Source organism: Rhamphochromis sp. 'chilingali' (assembly GCF_963969265.1).
Source record: "Rhamphochromis sp. 'chilingali' genome assembly, chromosome: 2".
NCBI classification, from domain to species: Eukaryota; Metazoa; Chordata; class Actinopteri; order Cichliformes; family Cichlidae; genus Rhamphochromis; species Rhamphochromis sp. 'chilingali'.
The window spans coordinates 38,080,016-38,095,980 of record NC_137930.1 but is presented as its reverse complement, the minus strand read 5'-3'; the positions used below and the strand labels follow the sequence as shown (position 1 = coordinate 38,095,980).

General features: G+C 40.8%; 2 protein-coding genes across 2 annotated transcripts in view; one reads left to right on the top strand and one right to left on the bottom strand.

Annotated features, from left to right (window-relative positions):
- LOC308392425 (uncharacterized protein) overlaps nucleotides 1-14,983 on the bottom strand; it is a 23,840-nt gene extending 8,857 nt beyond the window's left edge. Inside the window, exons 1-6 of the mRNA XM_080875471.1 lie at nucleotides 14,789-14,983; nucleotides 3,525-3,666; nucleotides 2,624-3,071; nucleotides 2,086-2,328; nucleotides 1,708-1,955; nucleotides 1-318 (exon numbers count right to left, since the gene is read on the bottom strand). The exon at nucleotides 1-318 is cut by the window's left edge and continues 8,857 nt beyond it. Coding sequence (XP_080731597.1) covers nucleotides 1-318; nucleotides 1,708-1,955; nucleotides 2,086-2,328; nucleotides 2,624-3,071; nucleotides 3,525-3,658 — 1,391 coding nt within the window. The 5' untranslated portion in view covers nucleotides 3,659-3,666; nucleotides 14,789-14,983. The remainder of the gene's footprint in view (nucleotides 319-1,707; nucleotides 1,956-2,085; nucleotides 2,329-2,623; nucleotides 3,072-3,524; nucleotides 3,667-14,788) is intronic.
- Nucleotides 5,077-6,417, top strand: LOC308384158 (protein FAM200C-like; the record flags this gene model as incomplete). Its single annotated transcript, XM_080862547.1, has 1 exon — nucleotides 5,077-6,417. The coding sequence occupies one exon, from the start codon at nucleotides 5,077-5,079 to the stop codon at nucleotides 6,415-6,417; it is 1,341 nt and encodes a 446-aa protein (XP_080718673.1).
- Nucleotides 14,984-15,965: the final 982 nt, after the last annotated feature.

Genomic DNA, 15,965 nt, shown 5'->3' with positions numbered 1-15,965 from the left:
TCTTCAACTCCTTCATCCTCCTCCACACCATCCAGATTTCCATCCTCCTCTTCCTCATCCATATCTCTGTCCTCATTATTCACTCCTTCATCATCCTCCTCCCCTTTGACATATATTTCCTCTGCTTCCCCCTCCTCCTCTGTTTCCTCCTCCTCTACCTTAAACCATCCTCTTGGAGCCTTCCAGGCCTCCATCCACTCAGTGGTGTCTGTCATCTCCTCGTCCAACTCTGATGTGAAGAGGAAGTTTGTAGCTTTGCGTTTTCTCTCCAGCATGGCACTGTGTTGATGATTGGAGTTTACAGAAGCTTTGCACCACCTGTGGATGAAATCACGGTTTGGTTAAATGGACATGAAGAAGAACTTTTCATAGAAATATAACAGTAGAAATAGTAAACCATGTGTGATTCAGGCTAGGGCTGAATCAGTTAGGCCTGGATCAGGTGACCCGGAATCCTCCCTTTGTTATGCTGCAAAAGGGGGATGCTGCTGGGAGATTCCCATGCATTCACATTTCTCACTCACTATATGTTAATAGACCTCTCTGCACTGATTCATAGTTGTTATTAATCTCCAGCTCTCGTCCACAGCATGTCTTTTATCCTGTCTTCCTTCCCCAACCGGTCTCTGCATGTATTATTGTAAGGTCTACCGTATAATACAAAGCTACTTGAGGGGACTGATTTTGTGATTTAGCGCTATATAAATAAAACTGAGCTGAATTGAATTGAATCTGAAGACATTTGAGCTGATTTGCTCATCAGGTCCATCTTTGGGAAGATCACAAAAACAACCAAGAAAGACATGCAACTCCAAAACAGAGGGGTTTTGTAGCTGTTTTGTTTCTGTTTGTGTCACGGCGAGTGGAGTGAGCCGTGGGGAAATAATAAAGGAGGATCTAATTGCAGTAGTGAAGGTGAGGTGGTTTATTGAACACAAAATGCAAATGGAGAAACAGCAAAAGGGACTGAAAACTATTTAAACTGAGAACAACTAAACTACTGAACACAAACCAGGACCTGAACATGAAGGAGGATGAGCAGAGGTAAATGACGACGGACATCATGAAGCATGGTGGATACACAGACAGACCAGCCACTACAATGACAGAAAACACGACCTAAAAACACTCAGAGAAACACAGGGAGATTACAGACAGGTGGGGGACACAGCTGGGAGTGATTAACGAGACGAGACAAGGGAGGTAAACTGAACACGCTCACATGAGACATAGACTTTCACAATAAAACAGGAAACAAGAAACCACTAAACAAAGTTTATTTTTTGCCTGTTTGACAAATTGTGATAGTTGACAAAGATAACCTGAGTAAATGCAAAATTGTTTTTAGATGACCATTTCATTTATTAGGGAACAAAAGCTTCCAAACCTAGGTAGAGCAAGAATTAGAGCAGGCCCTCTACTAACTGGAAGATTGGTGGTTTGATCCCTGGCTACTCCAGTCTGCTTGCCTTGGGCAAGAAACGGAACCCCAAGTTGCTCTTTGATGCATTCATCAGCGTGTGAATGTTAGCCAGAAAGCATCAGGTGTAGAAAAATGTGCCTGTTTGAAGGTCTGTGTTTTTTGTGGAGTTTTACAAACTATCAAGTTGTCTTATCATAACGCAAGATAACAACTCTTCATGAATCTTATTACAAATATAGCCCTTTTATGTTTAGCATCAGGTGCAGAACACAGTGGTAACTCACCTGAGCTGCTGCTTATATCCCCAGCAAGTGCTCCAGCTTTTCTGCCGTTCTTCACCTTCCTCTGGAGGAGCTGCTGACAGTAGCCAGGATTTGCTCCATCCTGGTACGCACACATCAGTTATAGTCATCATAACTTCAGCGTCCGCACTGAAGGAACTCTCACTTAGCGTCTCATCATCTGTGAAGTCGTTTGTTTCAAAATCTGCTCCAGACATTTTCCATGAATCCTCCCAGTCAAAGGGTTCATCCTGTTTGATGATTCAAGAGTGGTAATACAAATATTAATAAGTGTTTATCTGATTCAGTGCTCATGTAGCATCTGGCCAAACCATAAAGAGCAGAAATCAACAATACAACAGTCATTGTAATGATCCCCACCTCCTCCTCTAGCTGTTGTATTTGATCAAAGTTGTTGGTTAGGTTTTGTTGGTAGTCAGTCCAGATATGATCCCAGTCCTTTTTCTCCTGCCTGAAGGGAAAGTTCATGATCTTCCAGGTACCAGCCCAAACAGGAAGAGAATATGTTTCTATCGCAACCTTACAAACGTTCTCTCTTTGAAATAGAATATCCCAGTGAAACTGTTTTGCCTCAGAAAGCTCCACCTGGCCTGGACTCTTCACCTGGAAACAAGAAAAACAAGACAACACTGCAAAGTTATCTACAAAATCTGAACAGGATGTTAACTGAACAGCAAACTCTGTTTGATTAAGATCAGGTGACTTGTCCCTTGAAGGATATTTAACGATTTGTTTTGTTTATTTTTCTTCTGACCCTGTTTGGGTGTTTTAGGCACTTTTACATGTATGGCACCTTGGAAGTTCCTTCTATTAAGCTATGTCGTGTAGTCAGGACTGTACCCAAAATATTTCCCAGACCTCAAAAACTGCAGGCAATATTAAATTTTAGTGTTTGTACCTGTTTCCAGGATTGATTCCACTTATGAGCAGGAAACATCCATTCACCCTTCAGTCCGCTTCCCTTTGCTTTGTACTTGCTGTTCTTAGTTAGCTCTATGGTTGTGAACCCTAGAATTCTGGTTTGCAACTCTTGGGCTTTCAGAAAAAGATACTTTGGTGGCTTCAAGCTCATCCAGGAGTCCTTCCAGCAAATTCGAAATGCATCAACCTCTACTTTGCGCTTTTGCCTTCGAAGTCTGGGTGATGTTGACCTTCTCGGAGGAGGTGGTGGAGGAGGAGGCTCGGCTTTGGGTTTGGGAGGAGGAGGGACAACTTTGAATCGAATTCTGGGCTTGTTTTTTTCTGCTTCAGCTGCACCACTTGTGACCCTCTTAAACTCACTCATGCCATCTTTCATCTTGTCTCCATTAGCAACCAGCCAGTGATAGTTCCATTTTGAGAGTAGCCTGCAGATTAAAACAAAAAAACACGCTGGATCAGTGTATATGAATACAGATCTTAGGTACAGAAACATTCATCAGCTGTGGACCAAGGACCAAACCTCCTGGCTGGCGATTACAGGCTGGTCTCAAATTATTAATTAAATGATTTGTGAAAATTAAAATGTATTTTATGTAAAACTTACTTTTTAAAAATGTTTGACCAGAAACAAACTTCTGCGTCTTTTCAAGTCAGCCCAAGCTCCATAAACAAGTACCTTTGGACCAGTTATCTATTGACATTAAAGTTTGATTTTACTGTTGTCTTTGAATGATGGAGGTGATTCAGGAATTCGTAGAATAATGTGATAATAAATTGGGAAATAAATTATAAGATAAAAATCTGAAAATCTTTATAGCTGCATTTTCAAATTTTCAACATTTTCTTTACATTGTACAAAAAAAAAGGTTTATTCTCACAGATTGGTGGAACTTTTCTGCTTCCATTGTTCCTCTTTTTTGTTGTCGTCGGCGATGCTCTGGGCTCTCTTCTCCCACTGGTCTCTCAGACGCCCATTGCTGAATGTTCTCTGCTCCCCCTTTGTAGACAACATCTTGTTACCTGAGAGATGTAGAAATAATAATAATAATAATAATAATAATAATGATAAAACAACCATAAGAAGCCTTTAGAGTTTTTTTTCCCCAAATGACAGAAACATTAGGATCCAATCTCTAATTCTTAAGGCCTGGTCAGCTACAGCACTGGAAAAAATGTTGAATAGACCAAATGTAACCCAAAACTTGTGAACTATAGGCTTGACAGTGGTTTCAGCAACTTTGTGAGCCAAATGTGGTCCATATGCTACAATGTGTCTGTTATTTGGTCCATGTCAGGCAAACCCTCAGCTAAGTTGAAGCAGCCTGGTCTTTGGTCAAAACTCATAGCCAAAGAAAATACTGACAACAACAATCAAAAGTATGACTCCCATGAGTGTGGAGTAAAAAAAAATTCCATTTGTTGATTTAAAATGACGTTTGTGGCAGACCTGCCATGAGGGGGGGAAAAAAGTGGAACAGCTTTCAAGAAAAATGATGAAGAATGGATTTTTTGTTTAGAAACAAATCTTGTTTCTCATGAACAACTCGATGATTGCACAATCAACAATTTTGTCTGTGCTTGATTGTGGAGATGCTGCAGGCATGCATGTTTCTATATCTGTAGAACCCAAAAGGTTGATATTTTTTTTTATTCTGTTCATCTGAATGTAGCGTTTTCAGTGGGAGAAACGTTTCGTCCCTCATCCAAATGACTTCTTCAGTCTCAGCTGACTGCAGGTTTCTCAAACCCTATAAACAGTACATTTGCTTAATAACCAGTGTTGGGGAGTAACGGAATACATGTACCGCCGTTACGTATTTAGAATACAAAATATGAGTAACTGTATTCTGTTACAGTTACCGTTTAAAAAGGTGGTATTCAGAATACAGTTACTTTGTTGAAATAAATGGATTACACTGCGGTACTTTCCTGTTTCATTTTGTCGCGGGTCAGGACTGTTTGGGTTTTGTTTGACAGCTACGTTCTTTTGTTCCAGGCGGCAGCGTTACGGTTGCCATGGTTACAGGGCGACGCTCTCTCTCTCTGCGACTGTGTGTTTCCTGGGTGAGAGAGCGCCTTTTCGTTGTTGTTGTTGTTGTGCTAAGCTAACAGGCAGAATGCTACAAGCATAGCTCTAAAGCAGTGGTTCTTAACCTGGGTTCGATCGAACCCTAGGGGTTCGGTGAGTCGGTCTCAGGGGTTCGGCAGAGCCTCCACTGCGGAGGTCGCAGAGGTCCAGCCACGCCCGAATTATCTTGTAAATTTGTGATGACACGCCCCCTTCTGGCCATCACTGGCTGCACACGATCATGCTACACTGCTTGGCCAATCAGGCCTGCGGGGAATGTAGCGCGCGCAGTAGTCAACATGTGAATGTCGTGGTAGTACTTCGCGTGATTTTTTTTTTTAACATTTTAATCCATACTAACTATGCCGGGCAAAAAAAGAAAGTGGTTGGACGAATATGTACAGTATGGATTTACATGTATCACGGAACGTGATGGGAGTGAGCGTCCTATCTGCATGATTTGCAACGCCAAGTTGAGCAACTCTAGTCTCGCACCGGCAAAACTAAAGGAACACTTCTTGAAGCTGCATGGAGACGGGGAATACAAGAACACAACACTTGCTGAATTCAAGGTGAAGAGAGCCAGATTCGATGAAAGGCCCACTCTGCCTGCTCTTGGATTTGTACCCGTTAACAAACCGATCCTCACAGCATCGTACGAAGTTGCTTACCTGATCGCAAAGCAGGGCAAGCCACACACCATTGGTGAAACACTCGTGAAACCAGCCGCGTTAAAGATGGCAAATCTGATACTCGGAACAGCGGCCGAAGGTAAATTATCACAAATTCCTCTTTCAAATGACACCGTCAGCGACAGAATAGAAGACATGAGTAAAGACATCTTGGCTCAAGTAGTCGCCGATCTGATTTCAAGCCCGGCAAAATTCAGCCTTCAGCTCGATGAGAGCACAGACGTTGCTAATCTAAGCCAGCTTACTGTTTTTGTGCGCTATGTGAAAGATGACATGATAAAAGAAGATTTTTTATTTTGTAAGCCTCTTACAACAACAACTAAGGCAGCCAATGTGAAGAAGCTTGTGGATGACTTCTTCCGAGACAACAATCTTTCATGGGACATGGTTTCTGCAGTTTGTACAGATGGAGCTCCCGTCATGCTGGGAAGAAACTCTGGTTTTGGTGCGCTAGTAAAAGCCGATGCACCACACATCATTGTGACTCATTGTATTTTGCACAGGCATGCATTGGCAACAAAAACCTTGCCCCCAAAAATGGCAGAAGTATTAAAAACCGTGGTGGAATGTGTGAACTATGTGCGAAATAGTGCTCTGAGGCACCGCATCTTCAGTGAGCTGTGTAAAGAAATGGGCTCTGAATTCGAGGTACTTCTGTACCATTCTAATGTTCGGTGGTTATCCCGGGGACAGGTGCTGAATCGTGTTTTTGCCATGCGTGTGGAATTAGCCCTGTTTTTGCAAGAGCACCAACACTGTCATGCAGATTGCTTCAAAAATCCTGAGTTCATTCTCATTTTAGCGTACATGGCTGATATATTCGCAGCTCTCAATCATCTCAATCAGCAGATGCAGGGTGGTGGAGTCAATATCATAGAAGCGGAAGAACACCTGAAGGCTTTTCAAAAAAAGCTAACGTTATGGAAACGACGAACAGAGAACAACAACTTTGCAAACTTCCCCCTTCTGGACAACTGTGTAAGTAAGGTCGAAGATGTGTCTGGAATCTGAGATGTTTCTGTATCCACGGAACTGAAGCAAACAATTGCAACGCACTTAGATGAGCTTGCAAAGTCTCTCGACAGATATTTCCCTACAAGAGAGTCATATCCAGCATGGGTGAGACAGCCGTTCACGTTTGCTGTTGAGACAGCAGATGTCAATGATGAATACCTTGACGAAATCATTGAAATTCAGCAGAGCCAGGTTCAACAGCAACTCTTCAGAACAACAACACTCTCAACGTTTTGGTGTCGACAAATGGACAAGTATCCAATTATTGCTAAGAAAGCCCTGGATTTTTTTATACCATTTGTTACAACATATCTTTGCGAGCAATCCTTTTCGACGATGCTGGACATAAAAACGAAGAAAAGGAACAGACTTTTCTGTGAAAATGACATGAGACTGGCACTTGCCAAGGTGAAGCCACGCATATCTGAACTGGTCTCTCAAAGGCAACAGCAGAAGTCACACTGATTTGCAGGTATGTAATTTGTTGTAAGTTCATGCATTGTGTTGGTTTTGTTCTTTGAACAAGGTGATGTTCATGTACGGCTCATTTTGTGCACCAGTAAAAAAACATATCTATGTCTTGAATTTGAAAAAAAAAAAAAAATTCACTAAAGAGGGGTTCGGTGAATGCGCATATGAAACTGGTGGGGTTCGGTACCTCCAACAAGGTTAAGAACCACTGCTCTAAAGAATGTAGCATCATGTTCAGTGTAGTCCGTGCTGCTGGGAGAATGGACTGCCATACACGTTATGTGTCTGTGAGCGCTAGGAGGGAGAAAAAGGGGAGTGGAAAGGTACGAGCAGTCATCGAGCAAAAACGGGAGCTGGAAGCATGTAAATATAATAATAACCACTGCAGCCAAGAAGAGTGCCTGACGAGCCCAGCTGTAAGTAAGCTATTAAGACTCGACTGTACACTGTGTTCGTGTTTTCCTCCGAAAACAACAAGTTCCGTTGGAGCAGCCTTTCAACGCCTCTCTCTGTCTGTCGCAAGAAAAGTTGACCCACACAACAAAGTAGAGCTATTTTTCGGCTACCAGCCGACAGGGACCCCGCCGTATTATGCTGGGCTTACACTGTGCGATTTTTTCAGTCGCGCGATTCAGCTCCTGCTCAAACTGTACGATTGACTCGCAGGGGTTAGAAGTTCATAGGTCACGATGCAGGGTCTCACACTATACGGCCCGATGCTCTGATGCGACCTGAGTGCTCACACTGTGCGTCCATAAAAATGAAGGTTATAACAGAAATTCTGTCGCTCGCTCTCCCTCTCCGTCTTTCACTCACACAGACACACCACCACCATCAACTTTGCTAAATTGCTAATGAAAAACATTGGTCAGGCAGCTGTGATTGAGCAGCAGTGTCGATCCAACTATTTTCACGGTTGTTGTGGTCGTGATAATTTTGTGAGGCCACATCGAAAGGGCTCGGATGGTTCTACAGGTTGTGCCTCCATCGCTTGTGTCCAGATCACACGCTGCACTGCCGTGCTACGCCGTCTTTTTCGCTGACATTTGTGTTTGCGCGTGCGCAGTGTGGCAAACTGCGGTGACACCCTCACGACCAAGCGATTGATGATCGGGAGCTGGTCGTGAGGTGTCAATCGCTTCTCGTTACCCCACGTATACTACACGATGCACGACGCACGATGAAGGCCAAAATCGGGCCGATCGCCAAAACGATCGCACGACTCAAAAATCGGCTCAAAATGGGCCAAAAATCGCACAGTGTGAGCCCAGCATTAGTCAGAGGTCCCTTTACTACAGTTCGGAGTCGCGGACCTTCAGTAATAGTAATAAATCACACAGCAATAGTACATTCACGTTGTTGTAAAAAGCATGATAGTATTGTAGCGGGTCAGGGCTGTTCGGGGTTCTGCTTGTACAGTTATGTTTTGTGTATGTTGCCATGGTGACGGGTGACGCCCTCTCGCTGCGACGGTGTGTCCTTCCGGGGTCAGAGGGCGCCCTATGTGTGTTGTGGTTGCCGCGCTGAGCAGTTAGCTAGTGGCAGTGTGTTCTTCTGCAAATGTAATAAACGGCTGTGCTCCCTGGCTAGCTCACGGGAAGCAAGACCAAACGATACCTCCGTCTCCTCCTTGTCTGAACTCGCCACAATATATTAAGTAATCCAAAGTATTCAGAATACGTTACTGTCATTGAGTAACGTAACGGAATAGGTTACAGAATACATTTTGGGGCATGTATTCTGTATTCTGTAATGGAATACATTTTAAAAGTAACCTTCCCAACACTGTTAATAACTGAAACCAGCCCACTGAATGAACAGTGGGCTGTGAGGTTGTTCATTCAGTGGCAGTCAGCTGAGACGGAAAAAGTAATTTGGATGAGTGACGAAATGTTTCTCCTACTGAAAATGTTACGTCCAGATTAACAGAATCAACCTTTTGGGATTTACTTACGTGGATGACTGAGCATGCATCAAAATATTATTTGTAGAAGTACATTATGACTCATCACAGGTATTTTCTTACTCCTCTGTATGTTATATGGAAAAGTGTGACAATGCTCCCTAGCAAATAGAAGACCTCTACTTCTTGTTTGAATTTAAAGTGAGTACTTACAGCATCAGGTCACAGGACATTTAACATTAGCTGTACTTGCTGTTCATACTGAACTTGGAAAAACTGGAAATAATTTGCAGCCAATAAATGTAACGAGCTACAAAAAACTATGAAACTGCATTCTGTGATTCAACTGGAACATTTTAAAAGGTTATATTTGTCTATCTGCAACTAGTTTTGCATATGTTTTTCTTGATTTGTGATCAGTGTAGCTGTTTGTCTCAATATTTGGACTGTTTGTTGTACACGTCTCTAAAAATAGATCTAAATTTCAATGAGACTATAAAGGATTTAATAATAACAATAATGCGACAGCGGTAGGAAGAATGTGTACATGCCAGACTGGAATTGGATGTCTGTATTCCTCATTTAGACCCTGATTTATCCACTGGAAACTGATGCAGGAAATTGAGTTCCTTAAAAGGTTTTGTCTCTTGCAAAGGCACCTGTGTTGAAAATGGGGCTTTTTTTTTTTTGGTGTGCTGGTAAAGAATCACCAGAGATCTGTTGATTCTTTTACTTCTTCCTAAAGTACATCATGGGCTACTTCTGACTTTAAGTGTCATTAGTTATTCAAGATTGCAGGAAAAAAAATTAGACGTATGCTGCACATTCTTGGAACAATGCGCCTCAAAATGAAAAATGTTACATAGATTATTGTTATTAACTTTCTTGTGGGGTCTTGCGAGATACTGAGACACAGATTTCTATCTGGTCTCAAAATGGAGATCTTTGGAGTGTAAGGTAAATATGTTAACAACTGCACCATGGAGCATCATTTGGTTATTCATTACAACATTTATTATTAAAACGAATTATTAAAATATCCTTTCCAGGTTTTTATTTCTTAGTTCAGATGTCATATTGTCTACCTTGACTGTATTCCTTGAAGTTTAGTTTGGTTTTTCAGTTTGACTGATTAATTTGACACTTTACTGTTTTCCCAAGTTATACTGCAATAATTTCAAAGACATAGACTAAACTTTGAAGTAGTGAACCTATTCAGAAGATCATCACAATTCCCACAGTACACAAACACAATACAACCCAGAAATGTAGCACAACATTTGCAGCCTATAAACACAACACACCAAATGTCCATTCTTTACCTTGTTTTCTCTGTATGGCTTTTCAAAATATGTTTCCAGTTTTGAGTAATCAGTAAATTAAGTTGCTAATACACCACTGAGCTTATCTAGATAAACATACTTTCATTCCGTATTGAATTCAGAAACGGTATTCGATATGAAACCGTTCCAACATTTTAAATTGGTACTTAAAAAGTAATCACCACCCAGTCTCCTCTTAGATACATACCGATAGTTCAACACAGTTTTGAGCCCAGCTTTGGTCCAGTTCTCAGTGCAGTGTCTTGTTGAATACTGGCTCATGTAACTGTGACACCAGACCACCACTTATGCTCTAAAATTAAACTCAGCTCTTCTTCAAGGAGCGACAACAACAAAACATCACAACACTGATTCAGGAAAGATGGAGATTCTGTGTCATTTAAACATAATAATAATGTCAGTTTGTTCATTTTAATCTGAAAATGTGTATATGTTAATGCCTTTGCTGTCAGTCAATGGTTTGTACTCTTCAGTTCATTATGATTCAAAAATAGAGAGAGGCTTTCACTATTTAAATAAAATGAAGATTCTCAACATTTTCTAGAAATAATCAGTCAAATTATACACAGGATATGTATATGCTACTTTGATAAACTACAATAATATGGACAACCAGAGTCAGAGTTACAGTGAACTCAGAAAGGTCCCCGCCTTTAATCTGTGTCTGCTTGGAAAACTGACTCTGGACTTAGCAGTGTCTGTGTAAATAAATGAAGCATACTTAACAGACTAATGGTGAACTAAAATTAGAAAATGACCTCACATCTCCTTCACCACCTCAGTGTTCAGGATTTCCCCATCGGACACTTAACAAGAATCAAATGACAATAAACTCAAGAAAAGAAATGACTACAGGCCTGGAAGGGTTACAAATATAAATGAAATGAAACCTTTCCAAACATACCACAGATTGCAAGTATCAGCTATGATTATCTAGGCTAAAGATGCATATCTCTCTTTATTTTTGACACAAAGTTAAAACTGTTATCCGTCCTCTCCTCGGAGTCTGAGGAAGTGGTTAACAGTTTTCATTTTTCTTTGTAAGTTGGAGGATGCGGGGGTATGAGAACACACAGGTTTCTGAGTGCTCCTGTCCTGACTAAACTTTTGTGTTGAACTTTTAGGTTTTGTCAACAAAATTGCTTGGTTAGTAAAGTAATCCTGCCACAACTGGTGCAGTGCAGATATGAGGACCCAAATGCAGGACAAAGTAACAAAAAGGGAGCTTTAATGGCTGATAAAAAAGTTAAATATAAACTAAGTCTAAAGGATAATGATACAGAAATTCAGAAACACAGAAACACAGAAAATCACACAGAATTGTGAAAAGTACAGCACAAGAGAGAACCGCGAATCAGCAAAGACAAAAAAAGGGACTTAACATGAACGGTGGACTAATTACACCACAAGAAACAGGAGGGAGCATAAAAAAAAGCAACCATCAACAGGCGAAGAGAATCAGGGAAAGAGGGGGAAAGCTAGACAGGAAATAAAAATGACACATGGCACATAAAGGACTTTCAAAGTAAAACAGGAAATAACCAACAGAGAACTAACACAGACATGTCAGTGAGAAAAGAACACCGGGGGACAAAGGTATTAACACAGTACTACAATTGCTCAGTACATAAATCAGAAGAAAAGATATGACAATAACTTAAACGCAGCACTATAATAATCATAAAGTAAAAAATGGAAACAAAGACTTAATATCACATCAATTAAAACTCACAAAAGAGATCAAAAGAAACCAAAAATCCAAACACTAACCAAACAAACCAAAACTTAAGTTCATTAAAAGAGAATCCAAGTTCAAAAACACAAAACCATAGCACCATGACCAGTGTTGGGACTAACGCGTTATTAAGTAACACGTTACAGTAACTACGTTATTATTGTGGTAACGAGCATGGTAACTAGTTATTATGCCAAAATCAGGAACGCGTTAGTCGTTACTGGGATTTAGATAGGGTCGTTACTCGTTACTTCGTGTGGTGGCTATCGCGGAGCTTCCACAGATTCAGTAACATTAGCAAATGGTGGAAGCCAGCAGGTGGATGAAGGAAAAGGGACGCAGAAGGAAAAGAGACCCGAGGCGGCCGCCGGTCCAAGTGTGAACTGAACTTCAGGTAAGAAGTTATGACCTGCAGTCTCTCTGGGTCAGATATGAACCAAGTTTAGGTGGAGTTTGTTTTCGTTATTCTGACTTTTTCCATACTACGTGCTAGCTAGCATGACGGAGTTTCTATACAGCTGGGTGGGTGCTATGAAGTTAATGATGTTGAACTTTATTTTGTTCATAAGTTATTAGAGTTGCCAACCGTCCCGTCTGGTATTCAGAGAAAATATTACATGTTTCTTATTGAGGTGAAAAGGAACAGTTTGCCCCGGACTTCAGCTACAATGGAAAAGGCACAAAGCTGGAGTTATTCTGTGTCTTTGCTGCACAGCTGCCTCTTCTTCTCTCATCCTCCCCCCTCCCTCTCCCGTTTCTACTTCAATCATGAAAACTGATCAGTGATCAGCTGATCGGCTCTCTTGTTTGTTTATCGCCCACTTTGCGCCGAAAGAGGAACCCAGCGGATGTCGCGCTAAACAACAGCAGCACGTTTAAGCTTGATCAGCTATTGTTAGAATTTATTTAATATTAATTTCTAGTATCAGCTGATGTTTGCTGGAGCCACAGCTGCAAAAAAGCTGCTGGTCATGATATGGTTTGTATATGTGGTGAGAGGGAAACATGAAGATGAAACCAGGAGATGTCCTTACTGGATCATCAGAGCTGAACAGGTGATGGAGAAACAGGTTTACCTTTTAGGTGACAGGAATGAGTTGAAGGGAAGTTATGAACTGTTTCTGAGAGACAAATAACACCAGGATCCTTTTTTAGGTAGCTGACAGCTGGTAACTGTGCAGGGGCGGGTCTAGCAAAGTGTTGCCAGGGGGCCATGTAGGGCATTAACAAGGAGAGGGGGGCACAAAGAAATACTTTTCTTTCTTATTCTCATTTAAAATGTCTAGCTTTTAAAAAATAATTAACTGAATCTTACAACAAACGATTGATAGATTGATGCATATATACCATCAAAACAGTGAACATCACTGTCACAACAGTGTTTATTTTCATTCAAAGGCTTTATGATTTTTCCTATAATGGTCAAAATGCCCGGGACAATTTTCTGTCCCAGTCCAGCCCTGTATGCAGCTCATCTGCAGTCTGGTGTTACCTACATCTTCCTATTCAGAAGGCAGAATTTCCGAGTTCTGAGTACAATCGAACGCACCACGACTGCAGTTTTTGTGTTGGATGTAAAAGGCACACATGACGCTGTGACGTAGGCTAGAATCATGGCAGCAGGCAATGACGGTCCAGGCGTGGGATTTCTCTCGTGGAAATATGCACATTATCTTTTCCTTTCTATTGGTAGGTGGCACAGTGCACTTGTGGCAAGTAAGCAAGCTAGAAGACTGGCAAAGTTATGGAAGAAACACATTAACAAGAGAATTCTGAGTAAAACCAAAGTTACTTTCCCTAGTAACTAGTTACTAGGGAAAGTAACGAGTAACTTGAAGTAACTGAGTTACTTTTGAGAGAAGTAACTAGTAATGTAACTAAGTTACTATTTTAAAGTAACTTACCCAACACTGACCATGACACATGCTTTGTAGTGGTGCTAATAAACACTTTCACAATGTCTTCAAAAGACCTGAAGGCAAACTTCTCTCATATTCTGTACCTGATGAAAGATGTTGCTTTATTGAAGCACAGTACAGGAATCAGAAAAGTTAGAAAAGCAAAAAAGGAAATAAGAATAAAGCTTGGACTGACAATCAGAGCTCCTGGGCTTGAGAGGATTCAAATCTTACTTTTAGTCGTTATTGTAAAGATTAGATCAATGTCTGACCAAAGTTGCCTTTTGTTACTTTTTGCATTCAGGAACATTAACTTATTAACGGATAATGTTGGGTTTTTAATTTGAGCATATGTCAAATATGCTCAAATTAGGTCTTTCAAATAATGCATTTATTACAGTTTTCTGTTAGTGGGTGGAAATTATTTCTCTGAGGTCTAAGTCATCAGGTGCTAATCCTGTCCCACATTTGGAGAAAGGTAAACAGACTATTCTGGAAAAGTTTTTAATGTTTGTGAAAATGGTTGTTCTCCTTGATCCCTAATTGATGAGACCTGAGAGAAGAAATTCATAAAAAACAAGCTTTAATTACATAATCTGACTGCCCAGGGTTAGAGTTCAGGTTTGGGTCATCACCAATGGTGATGTAGACCTGAGAGGGTTAAAAATGTCTTTTAAGTTTTGCTTTTATTAATGTAATACTTTTGTTATTGTAAGACTTGACAGTCCAAGCAGTTAACCCTGGGAGCCTACATTACCCACAGTGCAACTTGACCAGTGGCATGTCCAAGATAAGTGTTTTATGCTTCTAGCAGTATTTGAGCCTTGAGCCTCTGTGTTATAGTCTAGCCCTAACTTACAGATGCACACAGACATGTAATGTAGCTTTCTTCATTCGGTATCTTTAGTATTTTTTTTCTTCAACAATCTAATTGAAATGAATTATATGAGTGACTAATTCATTACAATATACAGGAAGTTCAATAAATGTAAAATTAAAAATAACAATCCCAACTTACCTGAAGTCTTTCTGTGTCTCAGATGTTTTATTTAAATCCCCTCTTACATGTAACTCTGCATTAATGTGGACCACAGTTTGTGTTCACTACTGACTGTCAGTGTCTGCGCCTGTCTGTCTCTACACTTTACAGCAGCTTCAGTGGTTCCTGTCTTACTCTCTCTCTCTCTGTTTTCAGTTCGTTTCTGCTTTTAACTTTTACCAGCGTACACTCAGTGTGTCCCGTGTCTCTGCTCTGTGGTGAGAAGGCTTCCCTTCTTTGCTATTTTTACATCATATGCTAACAGATCCAGAGCTCTAAATTTAGTTTCAGGGTGAGGCAACGAGAAACAGGACAGGAGCAGCCGGCTGCATGGAAATACGGAGAAGTGACATGAATTGTGCACAATCGAAATGGATTTTTAATTAACAGGTGCAGCTGCATAGTGTGCAAGTGTTAACCAATCAGAAACCAAATGGTTTTTGAATCTTTAACAGCTGTAACATGCACATTTACTCCTCCAGAGATTTCTCACGCCGCCTGGCAATCAGCCAATCAGAGTCTGAAACACCTCTCCATATCAGATTGCAGGCATCCAGGCTCCTGTGGGAAAAGCTGGGTTAACTGTCTTCCTGACAGTTGGAGTACTTGGAAGTGAAACTGTCCTGCTTTACAAAATTGGTTCTAGCTTTAAAAAAGGTGTCAAGTTTGTGGGAATGAAAGCTAAAGGAGACTGTGCCATTACCCAATTAATTTAAAAGCTGCTAAGTGGGAAAAGATTCCAGTTTCCTCCATAATAGCAGTTTGTTGGCTGCAACTAAAAAATAAAGGCAATACAGGAGTTTCACCAAGGTTCCCACATTAAAATGTTCAGCTTTACAACAGAAATAAACAGATATGTCTGTGAAGGTTCTCAGTCATCCAGGTCATCGTAGTCAAAGGAGCTTGCAAAGAAAAGCGTCTGGACTTCTTTAAGTTACTTGGATACGTTTCACCTCTCATCCGAGAAGCTTCTTCAGTTCTAAGGTCAAATGGTGGAAATAAGGTAAGGTAAGGTAAGGTAAGGTAACTTTATTTATACCTAAAGGCAAGGTAAATTTGCTTTACAGAAAAATGACAGCATTTGACATCCCTTTAAAAACACACATACCTAGTAAATATATAAAACTCACTGTGACACATACTTTAATATTTCGAA